The 20202-nt window shown below is 42.8% G+C and overlaps 1 protein-coding gene and 1 long non-coding RNA gene across 3 annotated transcripts in view; one reads left to right on the top strand and one right to left on the bottom strand.

The window, feature by feature from the left end:
- The window catches only part of WDR35 (WD repeat domain 35), a 51640-nt gene that overhangs the window by 12346 nt on the left and 19092 nt on the right, over nucleotides 1-20202 (bottom strand). For both annotated transcript variants that reach the window (XM_083431511.1, XM_083431512.1), the window contains 8 exons: nucleotides 19373-19482; nucleotides 18238-18448; nucleotides 15874-15954; nucleotides 15615-15751; nucleotides 14441-14644; nucleotides 10829-10975; nucleotides 4139-4271; nucleotides 2370-2480 (listed from right to left, as the gene is read on the bottom strand). In XM_083431511.1, the coding sequence (XP_083287637.1) occupies nucleotides 2370-2480; nucleotides 4139-4271; nucleotides 10829-10975; nucleotides 14441-14644; nucleotides 15615-15751; nucleotides 15874-15954; nucleotides 18238-18448; nucleotides 19373-19482 (1134 nt within the window). The remainder of the gene's footprint in view (nucleotides 1-2369; nucleotides 2481-4138; nucleotides 4272-10828; nucleotides 10976-14440; nucleotides 14645-15614; nucleotides 15752-15873; nucleotides 15955-18237; nucleotides 18449-19372; nucleotides 19483-20202) is intronic.
- LOC310673482 overlaps nucleotides 1-20202 on the top strand; it is a 214663-nt gene that overhangs the window by 189410 nt on the left and 5051 nt on the right. The window lies entirely within an intron of this gene.

Here is a 20202-nt window from a genome sequence, read left to right as displayed (position 1 = left end):
TAGGTCTGGTTATTCTTTCTGGGGTGGTACCTTGTTCTCCGGTCCTTGAGGATCCGAGGGGGCGGGCTCCCCTGGAAGTTCTGGCGCTGGCAATCCAAGTCCTTTGTGGAGGTCTTCTCCGTGTGCTCCCAAAAACTTGTCTCTATCTTCCACTGTTTTGATTTTGATCTTTCTCCCTCTGTAGGTAAAGGATAATCCTTGTGGAAACTCCCACCTGAAGATAATTGCGTTGCTTCTCAACAGTCTTGCCAATTCCGCGTAGTTAGATCTAAGGTCCAGCAACTGCTTAGGAATGTCCTTGTAGATTTCAATTTTCTTGCCCAAAATGCCTAGTGACTTTTCGTAGTGCAGGCCCAAAATCTTGTCCCTTTCCTCCTTTGATCTCAGTGTTATCAAACAATCTCTGGGCTTCTCTGTCCTTCTGACTCTGCCAAGCCTGAAAGCAGATACGATTTTAAAGTCTTTTTCCTCTAACTTCCAAAACTTGGCAAATTCCTTAGTTAGAAATTCAATAAAATTATCTTCTTCCACCTCTGGTATTGACCGTATCCTCAAGTTGGTCTCCCTGTTTCGCAGTTCTGTCATCAAAAAGTAAGTCTGATGTTCTCCAACTTGTTTGCTGAGTGGTCTTACTTCTTTCTCAAGTTCTTCCAGTCTTTGACTAGTATCTTCAGCCAGTTTACGATTTTCACCTACAGCCTCCTTTAATTCTCCAATAGACTGGGCATTCTGTGCAACTTGTCCAGTCAGCTTATTCAAGCTTTCTGTGTTCTGTTCAATTTTAGCTGTATGCAAATCAGCCTTCTTGTCCAGAGCCTCCAGTTTCTCCAAAATTTTCTCCAAGACAGAGCTACTTGTCCCTGAAGCCATATCTCCCAGGTGCAGCTCCTCTGTCTCACCCTCCCCTGCCTGTATTAGGGAGGCCGCCTCTATGTCTGGAGGCAAAGTGGAAGGCAAGGCCGGCACAGAAGATCTACGCTGTGAGGCTGCAGATAAAGTTAGAGTTGTTTGTTTGGTCCTTCCTCTTCTCCTTGCGCCACTCATTCCAAAGTTATCTGTAATCCAAGGTCAATCCAAGTTGTTCCCATGAGAAAGCAGAGTCCCAGATACAATAGTCAAACAGAGGCCGGGAAAGGGAAAGTAAAACAAAGTCACTGCTGTAAATCCAAAATCCTCTAGAGGGAGCTTAATACGTCTTCAGGGAAAAGATCAAATCCAATACGTCTTCAGGGAAAAGATCAAATCCAAGTTAAACTTATAAATTTAAATCCATGTCCATCGCCTCCACAATGTATTATTTTTAGCAGAGTAAAACTTAAAGCAAAACAGTGTTTCTTACAGTGCCTTGACTGCAACAGTTTCAAAGTGTCCAGTTCCAACTCAGAATGTTTCAAAACCTGAATTCAATGTATCCAAAGTTGCAAACTGGTGTTCATCCAGGCAGCTCCAGCACCAGAGATTCTTATTTATTTTGTAATCCACTGGTGCCACAGAAGAAGGATATCAATGCACCCCCAATATGACCAGCAAAAGTCAATAGCTCAAAGTCTTTCACTCAGAAAACTGCTTTAACAGGGTGCCAGCATTTAGTTAACGCATAACTTTTTGTCTCCACTCCTCCTGCTCTTTGCTTAAAGTTCAGTATAGCGGGAGATGGGCTTCCTGCTTATCCTCACTCCGTTTTCAGCCTGATTTCAACTTTTTTTTAAAAAAGTTTTAAAAGTTTCAGAAAGTTCTCAAAAAGTTTCAGAAAGTTGACAAAAGTTTCAGAAAGTTTTCAATGTCCAAATTTACTCACGGGTTGTAGTTTCCAAAGTTCAGAAAAGTTGCAGGAAGAAAGGACAGCGCTGACCGGCCACAGCAACGCGGCTTCACTTCGCTGTTTGCGCAACGACCCACAGCGCCGCTACCCCCTCCGCGATCCGGAGCCCCTTACGGGGTCCCTTCAGCGTTTTGGGGGCTGCTTCTGGCGCCCGCCGGGTCCCGAGACCACAGGCTTCTGCCACCTGTGGTTTTCCTGAATGGGTCTCCGCTTCGCCGTAGCGGACGACCCGTTTACAGCGGAGCTCCCTTCTCCTTACTCGGAGAAGGCAGCCATTACCGGTCGCGCCGCCTCCGGAACAATATCGGGAGTTCTGATTTCAGGTCTCTTATGCAATTTGTGGCTTGGCCCTCAGACACAGAGCATAGGAGGATGTAAGCAGCTGGTCAGTATGAATCAGTTGATTATTAGAGGTTATTATGTAAAAGCAATCCTGGCTATTGGTGGGAAATGATATTAGAATGAACCACTATTAGGTATTAGAATGAAATTAATGTGCAAACAACCTTACAGTTCAGCAACTCCTGTGCTGGGCTTATATTGTTACCTGGTTGAGATTTACACAGATATCTACGGCATCCTTGGGCCTGTTGCACTTGAGAAAGGCTGCTACAGCTTGTTCGCACATACCCACAGTAACAAACTTGTGGGCTATGTCCTGCAGGAGACACCAAAAGCATAATTAAATTGCAGAAGGAGAGCATTATTAGGGTGATTGCCAATTCAGTTGTACTCAAGACTATAGCCTGACTTTATTGGATCTGCTCTGAGTAGGACTAAATTGGCCCTACGTCTTTATTGTCTAAACTACAGATACCAACTGCAGATACTTCGATGCTAATAAATTCACCATGACATATGCTAACAAGGAGACTACTTTGTCAGATGCATCTGTTCATTTGATGGATGTAGAAGCACAAAATCGTTACCATATGTAGCAACTAGTAGAAATTCTAACGTCCTTACCATCTTCTCCATATTTTAGGCACATCAATAAAATTTAATGCAGCGATCAGCTGGGATATAATCCCCCCCGCTTTATGATAAGCAATGTACCACTTTTCTTCCTGTGTCCCCTTTAAAAAAATTTTTTACAGCTGACATTCTTTCTACCGGGGTTTGGTATTAGAAAATTTAGAGCTCTGAAGAGTGTTGAGAAAGAACATCCCCAAGGATATTTTTGTGTTAAATATCTCATTCTCTCTCTCTCTCTCTCTCTCTCTCTCTCTCACACACACACACACACATATACACACACAATCAAAGATGTCTGTGTTGTCACCATCTTCCAAAACTCAAAATGTGGTTTAGGATGAATAACATAAAGGATCTGATTTGTGTAAACCAGTGGTTAGTTGCTGGATGAAGTCAGGTTGTTCCGACAAGCAGAACCGCAGGCCCAGATTGAACTAACCTGGCATGCTAGCAGAAACCAGAACAAACGTTCCTGCTGGTGCAACAGGGTTTTCCGCCCCTCTCTCTTCCCCCAAAATCCACCTTGGAGGGTTGGGGAGAACCCCCAGAACAGTATGAAGCGGGTGGAGAGGAAAGATGGGGTTGTTCCATCTGGCTAGCAAAAATGCTTGTGCTGCTGGAACAAGCAGAGAAGCGCGATGCTGTAGCCTTCCCACAAAACGTCATCTTTTGCATGTTTACTCAGATGGCTACGTTTTGCTTCCACAGCTAGAGGCAGCAATGCTTCTGAACACCAGTTGCTGGAAGCCATAGGAGGGGAGAGGGCTCTTGTGTTCAAATTCTGCTTGTGAGTTTCCGACAGGTGTCTGGCTGCCAACTGCGAGAACAGGATACTGGACTAGATGGGCCACTAGATGGGCCACTGGCCTGATCCAGCAGGCTCTTCGTTGTCAGAATATCCATTCGACCGAGCTGATAAAGCTCATCTTCCGGAATCGCCCTCCGACGTGATTAATGACCTGAGCCTTTGATGAGGCTCCAGCCACATTCCCATTCAGCAGAGAATCAAAGCAGCACGCGGAAGTGATGAGATTTATGGCTACATCGCTATGCTTTCTTTTCTAGGCTACGCAGACAGAAAAGAAATATACATCCTCTCTCTGTGAGAGCAGAGAGCAACCAAAAACAAAGGAACAGGAAACCAGTAACGTCACATCCGTCTCCCGTGAGACTTCCAACAGCCTGGAATGTCTCTGAAATGTAAACAGAGTCTTGTGACTCTAAAGCACTGCACAGTGGCAAACAGAAACTAACATTTGTATGTTCTTAAGTCCCAGGTAGTCATGTACAGGATTACAGCCTGAGGGTGAGAATTAGCAATAAGTAGCTTTCCATACTTACAGGAAGCAATTTGTTGTTTTCTGGAAGCGAGTTAGCCAAATCTTCTAGTGCTTGATAGTCTTCCAGCATATAGTAACATTCAGCCAAACGTTCATGGTTTCTGCCTTGTACATAATATGGCACGGCATTTGTCCTATAAGAAGTTGGGTATGGGTGGGAGAAAAACCAGATCTCTGATTGTTTGCTTGCTATTGTCAAATTGTCAATGTGTTTAATTTCCTAGGGTCAGTGCTACAAAAGGATTGATAATTGCACCAGCAACAAAGTAAGGAAACCACAGAATGTATCTTATGCTTAAGTTTTCAAAATGGAACACTTTTTGTGTCTCTTTCAAATAAATTCACCATATATATATATATATATATATTTGCTTTCGTAGATTTTCACGGGTACAGGAATGCAGGTTTTGGTGTCCTCGGGTGTCTTCCCGTGTAAAAGTTGGGGTGTCTAGGCGACGTTTCGACGAGGTCTCACTCGTCATCTTCAGGCTGGTGCTTTCGGCTTCTTGTTACTGGAACAGAGCAGGATCTCAGTGTTTGAGTTCCTATAAATACTGTTGAGGAGGTGTGGTGTATAGCCTCCAATGTTCTGGGCAGAGAGGAGGTTCCCAGGCTAGTGTGCCTTTTCTTCTTTTGTTCCTTAATTACTTGAGGGATATCTTGAGTGATTTCTTGAGTGATTTCCTGAATCCCACTTAGGTGGGTCATTAGGTGTGGATTAGTTGCTAAAGCCTTCGTGTCTTGAACTCTTGAACTTTGTGAAGAGTTTTTCTGAGAAGATGGCTGTACTGCACTTGGTTGTGCTCTGGCTTGGCTTCGTGTATAGGGGCGAGCTGTGGTTTTGTGGCCTGTGCCAGCCAGATCTGTGTAGGGATTGCAGGGGGGTGCAGCATCCGGAGGTGCCACCCTGGTTTGGCTACTGGATGGTGTCTGTAATTTATCTGTGGAGAGGGTCTGGGTTTGGGTCTGGTGTGGTTGATTGGTGATGGCGTTCTGTGTGCCTCTGGATCTGGTGTCAGATTTTGTGGGGAGGGCTAATTTCCAGATGTCTGGCAAGCGGGATGTGTCGTCACGCTTGTTCATGTTGTGAGGGTGTTTCTCTATCTCGATGGCTTCCATGATTATTCTCTTGTGGTGATGTTCCATGTTAAAGAGCAATTTGGACTCTGCAAAATTAATTTCGTGTCCTGTTTCTTTCATGTGTTGGAAAAGAGAGGAAGTTTTTTCTTCTTTTTTGACGGCATTCTTGTGTTCTGCGATCCGTGCATTTATTCGTCTGTTTGTTTGTCCAATGTACGTGGCTGGGCAGACTTTGCAGGGTATTTCATAGACCCCTTGGTTTTCCAACTGAATTTTATCCTTGGGGTTTCTGAGGATATTGGCTATTTTTTGGTTGGTGCAAAAGGCTGTTTTGATATTGTGTTTATGGAGGATTTTGCTAATTTTATCTGTAGTGCCCTTGATATAAGGAAGGAGGGCTATGCCATTGTTTTCTTCTGTGTCTTGGTTTTTGGGGGGTGTTTCTTTTTGGATTAGCTTCGTAACCCTGTTTTGCTGGTATCCATTGGCAATTAACACATTTGAGAGATTCTGTAACTCAGTTGTCAAGTGGTCTTCGTCAGCCAGGTGTTTGGTTCTGGAGATGAGAGTCTTGGCTACGGAGTTTATTTGTGCAGGGTGGTGGTGTGATTGTGCATGTAAGTAGCGGTTGGTGTGTGTTTTTTTCCGGTAGATAGTGTGTCCTAGGGAGCCATCAGGTTTTTTGTAGATTAGGACGTCAAGGAAGGGAAGTTGGTTGTTGGCTTCTATTTCCATAGTGAATTGTATTTTGGGGTGTAGGCTGTTGAGATGTGTGAGGAAGCTATCCAGTTTTTCCTTCCCGTGTGGCCAAATTACAAAGGTGTCGTCAACATATCTGAGCCAAAGTTTGGGTTTGTGTTCTGACTTGTCTAAAGCATTGGTTTCAAAGTGTTCCATGTACAGGTTAGCGATGACCGGTGAGAGGGGTGATCCCATAGGTGCTCCTTCTATCTGTTTGTATCTTTGTCCATTGTGGATGAAGTACGTGTTGGTTAGGCAGTGGTTGGTCAGGTCCAAGATGTATTCGGGGGGATTGTATTTGTTTTGAATGGCTGTCAAGGCTTCATTAATGGGCACTTGTGTGAAGAGAGATACAACATCGAAGCTCACAAGTAGGTCATTGGGTTGTAGGTTTTGCTTCTTTATTGTTTCTATGAACTGGAAGGAGTTTGGAACGTGTGAAGAGATGGATTCTGCATAGGGCTGAAGTTGCTTGGCGAGAAATTTAGCGAGATTTTGTAGAGGTGAGCCTATGGAGCTGACTATTGGTCTGAGTGGTGTTCCTTCTTTGTGTATCTTGGGGAGGCCGTAGAGTTTGGGGCATCTGGATGATTTTTCTCTGGGGATGATTCTTAGCTGGATTTCTTCACTGATAGGAGAGGCTTTTATTTTGGATTTGGTGGTTTTTTCCAGATAGGTGGTGGGATCTGTTTTTATAGGTTGGTAGGTAGGGTCTTGGAGTAGATTTGATAGTTTTGCTTGGTAGTCCGATGTGTTCATCACAACAGTGGCATTACCTTTGTCTGCTGGGAGAATGATTATGTTGTTGTCTTTCCTCAGGTTGGTGAGTGCTTTCTGTTCTTCTTTGTGTAAATTGCTTCTGGGTGGTTTGCTGGAGCAGAGGATGTTGGTGACTTCAAGTCTGATTTTATTGGCTTCATCTGGATTGATTTTGGTTAGGCTAGCTTCGACTCCGCATATGATGTTTTCCGTGGGGATGCGTCTCGGGGCGACTGCAAAGTTGAAACCTTTGGAGAGTACTTTGGTTTCAGTTGAGGTGAGGATCCTGTCTGATATGTTATGTACTGTTTGTTTCATGGGTTGTTGTGGAGGGTGGCTGGGCTTCTGGCGTTTCTCTAGTTTGTGGAGTTTGTTGGTGTGTGTGTCTGTCTTGTGTGAGGTCTCCGTTTCAGCTCTCCAGACGGCTAGTTGTTTGCATTTGTCCCAGAGTGCAGGGTGGATTTTGTTACAGAGTTTGAGGTGAAGAGTGAGTAGATCTTTGTTGGTTTGGTTTAGTAGGTATCTTTTCTTGTGTAGTTCGTTTCTGATTAGAGATAGTTCAGTTCGTTTCAGGATCCTTTCGGTAGCTGGGGTTTTAGAGTGGAATTTAAGTTGGAAGCATGTGGGAATTAAGTTGTTGTCTCGGCAGTTGCGTAGGAACAAGAGATCACATAAGATGGTGGCTCTTCGGATTTCTAGTTTCTCGTAGGTTCTTGTCAGCTGGAAGGTTTCCTCCCCGTAGAGGTGAGATATTTGCTTTCGTAGATTTTCACGGGTACAGGAATGCAGGTTTTGGTGTCCTCGGGTGTCTTCCCGTGTAAAAGTTGGGGTGTCTAGGCGACGTTTCGACGAGGTCTCACTCGTCATCTTCAGGCTGGTGCTTTCGGCTTCTTGTTACTGGAACAGAGCAGGATCTCAGTGTTTGAGTTCCTATAAATACTGTTGAGGAGGTGTGGTGTATAGCCTCCAATGTTCTGGGCAGAGAGGAGGTTCCCAGGCTAGTGTGCCTTTTCTTCTTTTGTTCCTTAATTACTTGAGGGATATCTTGAGTGATTTCTTGAGTGATTTCCTGAATCCCACTTAGGTGGGTCATTAGGTGTGGATTAGTTGCTAAAGCCTTCGTGTCTTGAACTCTTGAACTTTGTGAAGAGTTTTTCTGAGAAGATGGCTGTACTGCACTTGGTTGTGCTCTGGCTTGGCTTCGTGTATAGGGGCGAGCTGTGGTTTTGTGGCCTGTGCCAGCCAGATCTGTGTAGGGATTGCAGGGGGGTGCAGCATCCGGAGGTGCCACCCTGGTTTGGCTACTGGATGGTGTCTGTAATTTATCTGTGGAGAGGGTCTGGGTTTGGGTCTGGTGTGGTTGATTGGTGATGGCGTTCTGTGTGCCTCTGGATCTGGTGTCAGATTTTGTGGGGAGGGCTAATTTCCAGATGTCTGGCAAGCGGGATGTGTCGTCACGCTTGTTCATGTTGTGAGGGTGTTTCTCTATCTCGATGGCTTCCATGATTATTCTCTTGTGGTGATGTTCCATGTTAAAGAGCAATTTGGACTCTGCAAAATTAATTTCGTGTCCTGTTTCTTTCATGTGTTGGAAAAGAGAGGAAGTTTTTTCTTCTTTTTTGACGGCATTCTTGTGTTCTGCGATCCGTGCATTTATTCGTCTGTTTGTTTGTCCAATGTACGTGGCTGGGCAGACTTTGCAGGGTATTTCATAGACCCCTTGGTTTTCCAACTGAATTTTATCCTTGGGGTTTCTGAGGATATTGGCTATTTTTTGGTTGGTGCAAAAGGCTGTTTTGATATTGTGTTTATGGAGGATTTTGCTAATTTTATCTGTAGTGCCCTTGATATAAGGAAGGAGGGCTATGCCATTGTTTTCTTCTGTGTCTTGGTTTTTGGGGGGTGTTTCTTTTTGGATTAGCTTCGTAACCCTGTTTTGCTGGTATCCATTGGCAATTAACACATTTGAGAGATTCTGTAACTCAGTTGTCAAGTGGTCTTCGTCAGCCAGGTGTTTGGTTCTGGAGATGAGAGTCTTGGCTACGGAGTTTATTTGTGCAGGGTGGTGGTGTGATTGTGCATGTAAGTAGCGGTTGGTGTGTGTTTTTTTCGGTAGATAGTGTGTCCTAGGGAGCCATCAGGTTTTTTGTAGATTAGGACGTCAAGGAAGGGAAGTTGGTTGTTGGCTTCTATTTCCATAGTGAATTGTATTTTGGGGTGTAGGCTGTTGAGATGTGTTGAGATGTGTTGAGATGTTGAGACACACTATCTACCGGAAAAAAACACACACCAACCGCTACTTACATGCACAATCACACCACCACCCTGCACAAATAAACTCCGTAGCCAAGACTCTCATCTCCAGAACCAAACACCTGGCTGACGAAGACCACTTGACAACTGAGTTACAGAATCTCTCAAATGTGTTAATTGCCAATGGATACCAGCAAAACAGGGTTACGAAGCTAATCCAAAAAGAAACACCCCCCAAAAACCAAGACACAGAAGAAAACAATGGCATAGCCCTCCTTCCTTATATCAAGGGCACTACAGATAAAATTAGCAAAATCCTCCATAAACACAATATCAAAACAGCCTTTTGCACCAACCAAAAAATAGCCAATATCCTCAGAAACCCCAAGGATAAAATTCAGTTGGAAAACCAAGGGGTCTATGAAATACCCTGCAAAGTCTGCCCAGCCACGTACATTGGACAAACAAACAGACGAATAAATGCACGGATCGCAGAACACAAGAATGCCGTCAAAAAAGAAGAAAAAACTTCCTCTCTTTTCCAACACATGAAAGAAACAGGACACGAAATTAATTTTGCAGAGTCCAAATTGCTCTTTAACATGGAACATCACCACAAGAGAATAATCATGGAAGCCATCGAGATAGAGAAACACCCTCACAACATGAACAAGCGTGACGACACATCCCGCTTGCCAGACATCTGGAAATTAGCCCTCCCCACAAAATCTGACACCAGATCCAGAGGCACACAGAACGCCATCACCAATCAACCACACCAGACCCAAACCCAGACCCTCTCCACAGATAAATTACAGACACCATCCAGTAGCCAAACCAGGGTGGCACCTCCGGATGCTGCACCCCCCTGCAATCCCTACACAGATCTGGCTGGCACAGGCCACAAAACCACAGCTCGCCCCTATACACGAAGCCAAGCCAGAGCACAACCAAGTGCAGTACAGCCATCTTCTCAGAAAAACTCTTCACAAAGTTCAAGAGTTCAAGACACGAAGGCTTTAGCAACTAATCCACACCTAATGACCCACCTAAGTGGGATTCAGGAAATCACTCAAGAAATCACTCAAGATATCCCTCAAGTAATTAAGGAACAAAAGAAGAAAAGGCACACTAGCCTGGGAACCTCCTCTCTGCCCAGAACATTGGAGGCTATACACCACACCTCCTCAACAGTATTTATAGGAACTCAAACACTGAGATCCTGCTCTGTTCCAGTAACAAGAAGCCGAAAGCACCAGCCTGAAGATGACGAGTGAGACCTCGTCGAAACGTCGCCTAGACACCCCAACTTTTACACGGGAAGACACCCGAGGACACCAAAATATATATATATATATATATATTCTAATTTACATTTCAAAATATTCATTTAAGCAACCTTAAATCAATGACTTCCCTTCTCTTTCCATGGTTCATTTTGCATACCCCACATCCCTGCATATTTTACATGAACTAAACCATTCAGTAATCCCTTGTTACATCAATCAGAACTTATTTACACTGTTGAATTTATCTTAATGCTACCACCGTTTTTAAATAAACACAATTTTCACCCATACTTTCAGTAAACATTTTCCAGACTTCTTTAAACGTACATTCAAAACCATTTTTCCTGTCTGTTTTAAACATTTCATATCACTGATGATATTGTACAATATCATCAAATAAATTCATTAATTAATGTAACTAAATCATCAATCAGAGAGTTACCTGGAGGTTAAATGTTGTTCTATATCCATTCCCTGCATAAGGCAATTAAAAAATCAACAACTAATTAAGTCTCCAGTTTGGACAGGAGGCAGCAATAGTCACTTATAGTGTCAAGTTATGAACATACCATTTCTGTCTATCGGCAAAGTAGTCCCCAATTTCGTTGTGTGCCATTTCAAGGAGACTGTCATCTCCGTGTCCCGAGCCCGTTTGCAAAAGCTGCACTACTCGAAATCCGTTCCCTAGTTTCATTCGCAAATCAACGGCAAGGTCTCTGCAAATATAAAACCAAAAATGCAGCTTCACGAAATACAAAGAGCGCCAATTCTAAAATGCTTTATTTATTTAAAAGTACAGTGGTACCTCAGGTTACATACGCTTCAGGTTACATACGCTTCAGGTTACAGACTCCGCTAATGCAGAAATAGTGCTTCAGGTTAAGAACTTTGCTTCAGGATGAGAACAGAAATTGTGCTCCGGCAGCGCGGCAGCAGCAGGAGGCCCCCATTAGCTAAAGTGGTGTTTCCGGTTAAGAACAGTTTCAGGTTAGAGACACAAGAGCTACCCACGCTGGAAGAATGGCAGATGAAAGTGATGGACTATATGGAATTGGCCGAGATGACTGGCAGAATCAGAGACCAGGGAGAAGAGACGGTGGAAGAAGATTGGAAGAAATTTAAAGATTATTTACAGAAATATTATAAGATTAATGAATGTTAAAATGACATCAGATTGAATTTAAAAGGTTATTTGTATAAAAGCCGTAAAATTTAAAGACTTAATGATTTAAGACTTTAAGGAGATTAAGCTGTATAAAGATGTTAAAATTAAGACAAGGATTAATTAAGACAGAGGATAGGGATTTGCTGAATGAATATACGATTTGGAATACAATGGAGGGAGGTTTGGGGAAGTTGGGAAACAAGTAAATGAAAGATATACCATAAAGATGAAATTGTTTTTATTATTGTTTTTTTTCTTTTTGATGTGTTTTGTATTTGTATTTGTGTTTTTGCATTGTGTATCTTTTTTTTTCTTTTTTAGTTCTGTTTTGCTTTACTTCTTGAGTAAAAAACCCAATAAAAATATTTTTTTTTTTTTAAAAAAAGAACAGTTTCAGGTTAAGAATGGACCTTCAGAATGAATTAAATACCTAACCCGAGGTACCACCGTACATTTATATCACTTTTAAAAGACAGAAGCCTCTCAAGGTGGCTTATGAAACAAAAACATTCAACAGAACACAAGCCTATGGTCCCTGTGGGCCGTAAGGCATCACAGAACTCCTTCTCCACAGGGGACAGCACTTTCTGCCACCATGGTGGGATGGTGACAAAGATTTCCACTGCCATGGTTGTCCTGCTGGTGGTCCTCCTTTGGCGGCAGGGCCAAAGATGGGGTGATTCAGGTGTGGGTCAAGGACGGGCAAGGATATGACCCTCTCAAACAGAGCCAGAAACTATGTCAACCTGAGAGTTGGTATAGTTAATTCCCTCCCACTGCCTCCAAAATGAAAAAAAAAATTCACTCCTCTCACATTCTTTCACTCCACATTCACTCCATTATACTCACTCCTCACATTCTTTCCTCCACCAGCCCTGTAGGTTTCTTAAAGTACAGAGCTGTGGACCAAAATGTTCAAATTGTATCTCAACCATGAAGTGACCGGGTGGCTTTTGGCAAGTTATTCTTGCTAAACCTCAGTCCGTACCTGGAACAGTAACTGGCCTACCTCATATCGGATTGCTATAAGGATGATGAAGAGCATGTTTGGAAATGCTCTGGACACTGTAAAGCTTTACATAAATGCACAGTATCATCACCAAGGCAGCTTAAAAAGGTAAAGGGACCCCTGACCATTAGGTCCAGTCGTGACCGACTCTCGGGTTGAGGCGCTCATCTCACTTTATTGGCCGAGGGCGCCGGCGTACAGCTTCCGGGTCATGTGGCATCCTTTTTTTAAAAAAAACTTTTATTTTGCTTTAAACAGGTACATTAGATATAGACAACCAAAATCACAAAGGAAAATTCCTTAATCGTAATGAAAAAAAAACACTTAAAAAACTACAAAAAAATCAAAGTACATGACACAGAACATAAGCAACAATGGAAAAGATAAAAGAAAAGAAAAAAGAATAGAAAAAAAAGAAAAAGAAAAAGGAAGATGAGCCAAAGCAGGAAGGCTCATCTATTGTACACTTCCGTCAAGCTCACAACAGATCATTATTCTTACCAATTATCTCTATCTGCATTCCAAAGGAATCCCTCATCTTGGTATCAGGGAACATTTCTCTATGCAGCATCATTCTAAACATAGCCAGATCTTTCTTGCTGAGCCCTTGTCCCCTAAATAATTATTTAAACATCAGAAGGTTGGCAGTTCGAATCCCCGCGACGGGGCGAGCTCCCATTGCTCAGTCCCTGCTCCTGCCAACCTAGCAGTTCGAAAGCACGTCAAAGTGCAAGTAGATAAATAGGTACCGCTCCGGTGGGAAGGTAAATGGCGTTTCTGTGCACTGCTCTGGTTCGCCAGAAGCAGCTTAGTCATGCTGGCCACATGACCCAGAAGCTGTACGCCGGCTCCCTCGGCCAATAAAGCGAGATAAGCGCTACAACCCCAGAGTCGGCCACAACTGGACCTAATGGTCAGGGGTCCCTTTGTCTTTACCTTATTGGAGACAATGAGTAGTATTTAACCATCCCATGCCATCAATGCAAGGATTTCTGCTTGAGCACCGAGCCATCTCCCCACTCCACCCTTGCCTTCCCAAATCTGCTCCAAAGGGTTGGGGGAAAACCCTTAGAATAGATTTGGGGGGGTGAACACAAGCAGAAATTCTTGCACTGATGGAATGTTCACAGAGCACTATGTTGGATACTACCCAAGGCTTTTAATAGACAGGGGGGAAAGGGTGAAGAATTAACTGAAGGTGGGATGGGTTCAGGCAGAAAATGATGTTGATAGAAGGGCTTCCCTTCCTCATACAGTGGAACCTTGGTTTTTGAGCGTCTCGGAAGCCAAACATTTCGGAAGCCAAACGGCGAAAACTTGGAAGTAATTGCTTCTGTTTTCGAACACGCCTCGGAGGCTGAACAGCTTCCTCTGCAGGTTTCTCAATTTTCTCAATGGATTTTGCTGACCACCCATTGTTTCTTGGTTCTGGAACATTTCCAAAGTTGAACAGTCTTCCTGAACGGATTACGTTCGGAAACCGAGATTCCACCGTATTAGCATTCTGCTCTAGTAACTTCCAGAATGAATTATTACAATGTCTTCTACGCCATGTTGCCTTTGAAGATGGTTTGGAAACGTCCAAAAAGCAGCAGTCAGATTATTGGCTGGGATTCGAACTGCCAACCTTCTGATCAGCAAGTCCTAGGCTCTGTGGTTTAACCCACAGCGCCACCCGCATCCCTGAACATTGTATAGCTTTACATAAATGCACAGTATCATCACTAAGGCAGCTTACAAGGCCTCAAACAGATGTTTTGGTCTATTTTCAGTTGGCTTGCCTGATCTTTCCCAGTTCTGTCCCCATGCCTGGTATTCTTTCTTTTTCATTGGTCTTCCCCCTTTTGAGTTATGTGGACTTGAAATTCAGAAACACAAGTATGGTTTGTGTGGTGCTCACAATTCCTAAATTCACTCACTCAAGATAAACAGCTCTCCCACGATCAATTGGGCTGTTGCGCACTCAGGGGATTCTCTTGTCAATTCAAATTTATCCTAGAAAATTACCTTCTGTCCATGTCCAAATACATCCTTTCAGCTTCTTCAAATTTGCCGAAGTAAACTGCCACTTCAGCTTGCCTCAGTAATTCACTCTGGAGGTTGAGGAGACGCTTGACAAACTTGATACCTTGGTAGTTTTTGTAGCGCACAAATGCTTGCTCAGCAGTGTCAAGATCCAATCTCTGGAGAGCCGTTTCAGCCAACAGTCGCCTGTATAAAGAACACAGATGTCTTACCTGGAAAAAACAGCTTCATAAGGAACAAATATTCTTGGCCGAATTGCAGGAGGAGCCAAAGCAGCACATGGAAGAGAAGCGGAGAAGGCCAAAAGATCTCATGGTTTGGGGGGTGGGAAAAGCTTTGGGTGTGCAGATAATAATAACAATAATAACAATAACAATAATAATAGTAATAAATAATAATAATTTTATTTATAACCCACCCTCCCCAGCCAGAGCCGGGCACAGGGTGGCTAACACCAGTAAAATTATAGTAAAAACATTATAGGGAAAAAACCCAATTTAAAATACAGGTTAAAATGCATTTTAAAATGCAGCCTCATTTTAAAAGTAGCCCATAGATCAAAACCATAAGGGGAGGGAAACAGGACAACAGGGTCAGACTGACAGCCCAAATGCTCCTCTGACCTCCTGCTGCCTTCTGCTTGGCTGGAATGTCCTCCGTCTTTCAGGAAAAGGTTGCCTCAGGTATTGCCTAGATGCGTTATTCCTTTCTGAAGGCTCCCCATCTGACCTCTGCACTGCTCTCTGGTTCTTTTTTCTCTCTCCCTTAAAATAGGTTACCTGGGCTTGCTGAAACAGCTTACCTACCCACGATGCAAGCCAAAAGCCGCCTGAGGATTGAGAAGGAAAATGTATCACCTGGTCCTCAGTGTCCTTTTGCATGCACCAATTCTTACATGACCTAGTTACACTTTTGACATATCAGGAGCAGCAAATGTTCAAATTTGACCTTCACAGGGGGTCAAATTTAGCTAGCGGCTCTTATTATTATTGGATGTTTTCACATCAAACTGAGATTATTTTCCTATATAACAGATACCAGTCCAAATCCGCAGCTAATAAAACCTGTTTTATTAATCTAGATTTAACTCTGAAAAGCCATAAGAATATAATCCCTCTAAATAGGAAAGAAAACCTAGAAAAAAATGGAATTTTACCAAAGCCTTGGATGTGAATTTTCTTCAATGAACTGGGCAGACTCTGCAATGCCTGCGTTATTTACAATCGCTTGTGCATCTCGTAGTGATCTAATCTCAAAATTAAGTATGCAATCCTTATTAGGGTGTTCAGGATTCTGTAAAATACACACAAAAAAATAAGTTTAGTGGCTGCTCATTCCCACTGAAAACCACTGTTTTGTAAATTGTATAAATGGAATGTTTTTAGAAGGGGGGCGGGGAGAAATCTAAAATTTACCTTTAATATTTCATCCAGTAAAACAGATTTAATTTCTAAATCTTCAAAGTTGCAAATGTATCCGGACGTTTGAAGGGGTTCCTTAAAATACAAGTTACCGTATAATCAGCAAATCCAAATTATCCTGCAGCATTTCAGACAACAATTTCAATGCCATTTAGGATGCAATCGTATGTACACTTCCTAGGAAACAAATCCCACTGAAATCAGAGAGACTTAATTGTGCCGTTACTCACATTTAAGTGTGCACAGGATTGCAGGCTTTGGCAATATTATCACCAGTTTTTCTGCCTACTCAATTTACTCATGCAACCTCATATCTGTGCTCCCTCTGTATTTGTGAAAGCCTGTGGAGCTCCTTGCAGCTTTCAGAAAGCATCAACCTATTATTGCTGTCATTTTTGCATTTGCAGTTAAAATCCTCAAGGGGCTGGAGCACCATTCCGACAGAGAGCAGCTACATCAATTTCAGCTTTTAGTCTGCAGGGACTACAGAGAGGCTTATTACATTCTCTAAACCAGCCTTTCTCAACCTATGGGTCCCCAGATGATGAACTACAACTCCCATCACCCCTAGCTAGCAAGGCCAGAGCTCAGGGATGATGGGAGTTGTAGCCCAACAACATCTGGGAACCCACAGGTTGAGAACCACTGGTAAACGCTAATTAACCAAGATGTGGTGACATCTTTTAAGGTTAAGCAACTATCAGACAAATTCATGGAAGATCTCTCAATTTTCAGAGAACTGCAAGTACAAAGGCAGCTCATCTGGTGGCAGCTAGACTGGTGACCATATAACACCGGTCCTAAAGGATCTACATTGGCTCACAGTAAGTTTCCAAGCACAATTCAAAGTGCCGGTGCTGACCTTTAAAGCTCTAAATGGCCTCGGCCTTGTATACCTGAAGGAGCGTCTCTACCTCAGTTGTCTAGCCTGTACACTGAGGTCCAGTGCTGAGGGCCTTCTGGCAGTTCCCTCCCTGCGAGAAGTGAAGCTACAGGGAACCAGGCAGAGGGTCTTCTCAGTAGTGGCGCCCACCCTGTGGAATGCCCTCCCACCAGATGACAAAGAGATAAACAACTATACAACTTTCAGAAGACATCTGAAGGCAGTCATGTATAGGGAAATTTTTAATGTTTGATGTTTTATTGTGTTCTTATATCTGCTGGAGGCTGCCCAGAGTGGCTGGGGAAAATCAGTCAGATGAGTAGGGTTCAAATAAAATAGTAATAACCACCTTTAAATACTAGGTGCTTGGGATCAGTAATAGGGATGCCCATCACCTTCATTATGAGTGGTTTCCCCAGGGACCAGAAGCATAACATGGGTCAATGAGAAGACATGCCTTCAGTATTGTGGGCCCAACTCTGCCGAACTCCCTCCCACTAGTAAGGAAGTTGGATATTCACAGTCCGTGATGAGTTTCAGATGCCTGGCTAAAAACCATTTTATTTAAGGAAGTCTTCACATCATGAATACTTCTTTGCGATTTTAAAATTTTCTGATTTTCTTTCGTTTCCATTTCTGAGGTTTACCGTATTTTTTGCTCTATAAGACGCACCAGACCATAAGACGCACCTAGTTTTTGGAGGAGGAAAACAAGAAAAAAAAATATTCTGAATCTCAGAAGCCAGAATAGCAAGAGGGATTGCTGCACAGTGAAATCCCTCTTGCTGTTCTGGCTTCAGCGATAGCTGCGCAGCCTGCATTCGCTCCATAAGACGCACACACATTTCCCCTTACTTTTTAGGAGGGAAAAAGTGAGTCTTATAGAGCAAAAAATACGGTAATTTACGTTTCAAATTCTGTATGTTGCATTTCTTTTTTTTATCCTTTTAAGCTGATTTGAGACCAGGATGGTGAGAAGTGGGATCATTTTGTATAAATGATGATGATGATAATTAAATAATAAATATATAATACTCTGCTTGAAAGCTTCCAGAGGATCCTGTCTAGCCACTCCTAGAGACAGAATGTTGGACTAGATGAAACTTTGGTGTGACCCAGTATTTTTACTATTACTTATGTAGTTGTTCCACCGTAATGATCCAATAGCTCCATGAGGAGCAAGGTGGTGTGGAGGGAAGAGGGAGAGTCATCCCACCCCAAAATCACTTTGTTCCCTTAATCTCTGTTGAATTTCCACCTATTTTCACTTTGCTTCCAGCTTGACAAAAACTCCTAGTCAATCAACCAAGGAATATATATGACAAACAATGTGCTAGAAGAACATATGATCTCCAGGTGGATCTGCAGAGAACCTCGCCAACTGCCTTCCTCCTATTCCAGCCCCAAAAGATGCAATGGGAGATCGTGGACTCCCAATTAAAATATTTGTATTAAATTATTGGTTATTGCTGTACCTCAGGATCCAAGTTTCTGAACACATACATTCTTGTTTTCTCCATCATGGCAAATAACTCTGGATTATCTCTGGCCCATTTCATATCCCAAACATCTTTGCGTTCCACTTTGAGTTGTTCACCTATTGCTTGGCTTCCTGAACTGTCTGTTATTCGGGTGTCCAAGTCAAAGAAAACCAGCATTCCTAACATGTCTATGATAGCAAGACGGCTGAAAATGAAGGGAGAATGAATGAAAACAAAAATAGTCCTTTATCAATGTTCTGTCTCAGATTTGAAATGGTTTACCGTGAAGGTACAGTAAACCCTCAGGTTATGTTACTTTCGAGTAACGTAAACTTCGGGTTGCAAAAGCGGCAAATCCAGAAGTATTTTTTGGGGTTTCACTGCTCACGCATGTGCAGAAGCGCTTTATCAAGCCGCACCCATGTGCAGAAGCGGCGCCTCTGGATATAGATTTTTTGAGGGGTGCACTGACCCCTGAATTAATTTCGTATCCAGAGGGTCCACTGTATTTCTTAAACCAGAATTTCAACCACAAATTGCATAATTAGAACTACATATTAACAGGTAAACATTGAATTCCCAAATTGGTGTTTCTTTCAACATCATAGTAATAATGATAATTAAAATTTATAATACACCCTTCTCCAGCAGGTCCCAGGACAGGTCAGAGCAATTTAAAATTCTGAATTACAAACCAGTTATCAGCTATTATATTTACAAAAAGAGGATCTCAGGTGTCAAAGGCCAGGGTAAAGAGGCAAATCTTCACCATTCTCTGACGAACCAGAGCAGTGCACGGAAACACCATTTACCTTCCTGCAAGAGCGGCACCTATTTATCTACTTGTACTTTGACATGCTTTCGATCTGCTAGGTTGGCAGGAGCAGCGACCGAGCAACGGGAGCTCGCCCCATCACAGGGATTTGAACCGCCAACCTTCTGATTGGCAAGTCCTAGGCTCTGTGGTTTAACCCACAGCGCCACCCGCGTCCCATTGTCTCCAATATAATATGTAAAATTCAGCCTCCTAGAATAATGTTTAATATTTCAACTAACAGAATGTATCCAAATTGGTCAAGATTGCGTCTCAAAGTTGAGAATATATTTTACAGCCAAACTTCTGTCTTACCTGGAGGTGCAATTCAGAGACATTTGATAAGGCCGGCAGTTGAGGAGATACTTCCGAATCAAACCAACGTTGGGGAGCCTGTAACTCTGAATGGTGCCAGATTCTCGTCCCTAGAGAAAAACAACTTTTGAGAAGCGAGGAAATATGAGCATAACACAACTTTCTTTATGTGCTGGACTAAGCCACAGGTAAGCAACCTGTATGTAGTCTTATCAAATGAATGAGCCAAAGGCTTGGGAGAATAATAAAACTGGAGAGTTGGAATGGACCATGAGGGTTCTCTGGTCCAACCCCAATTGCTGCTACTTCTTCTTCCCCTTTGAAATTGCTGTGGCTGAGCAGGAATTGCTGAGCAGTGGAGAAAAAGGGGGACTTGGCCACACCCCCTTTATTGGAAGCCCCACCCCTTTTCCCTCGCTGGTCAGCTGTTCCTATAGATTGGGGTGCATGAGAGAAGCTGGTGGAGGAGGAATAGAGCGATCTGCCTCCCTCTCGCAGGTTATTGTTGAGGTTTGCCCTTTCAAAAAACAGCAAAAGAAATTCTTTGCGGGTACTCACTTCCCCAGTGTTGCATGAGGTTTTGTGTCTACATGTCAACAACCAAACCTTCACTTTCATACTTGAAGCCCTTGGCTTCATTTTTTAAAAAAGTTTTTATTTATACTTTTCAAATTTATACATTTCATTCATTTTACAATCACTTTAACAGTTCAAAATTTGCCATCCTTCCTCCTTTCTGCAGTTCCTTAAATTTATTTTTTAATATCTTCTGCATATCCAAATTCATTTAATTTGCTCATTTAATTATCTACTTTAAATATATACTCTTA

The sequence above is a fragment of the Podarcis tiliguerta genome (assembly GCF_965153285.1).
Source record: "Podarcis tiliguerta genome assembly, chromosome: 3".
Taxonomy (NCBI): Eukaryota; Metazoa; Chordata; class Lepidosauria; order Squamata; family Lacertidae; genus Podarcis; species Podarcis tiliguerta.
Note: the sequence above shows the minus strand (reverse complement) of the source record. Positions and strands in the feature narration are given on the sequence as shown.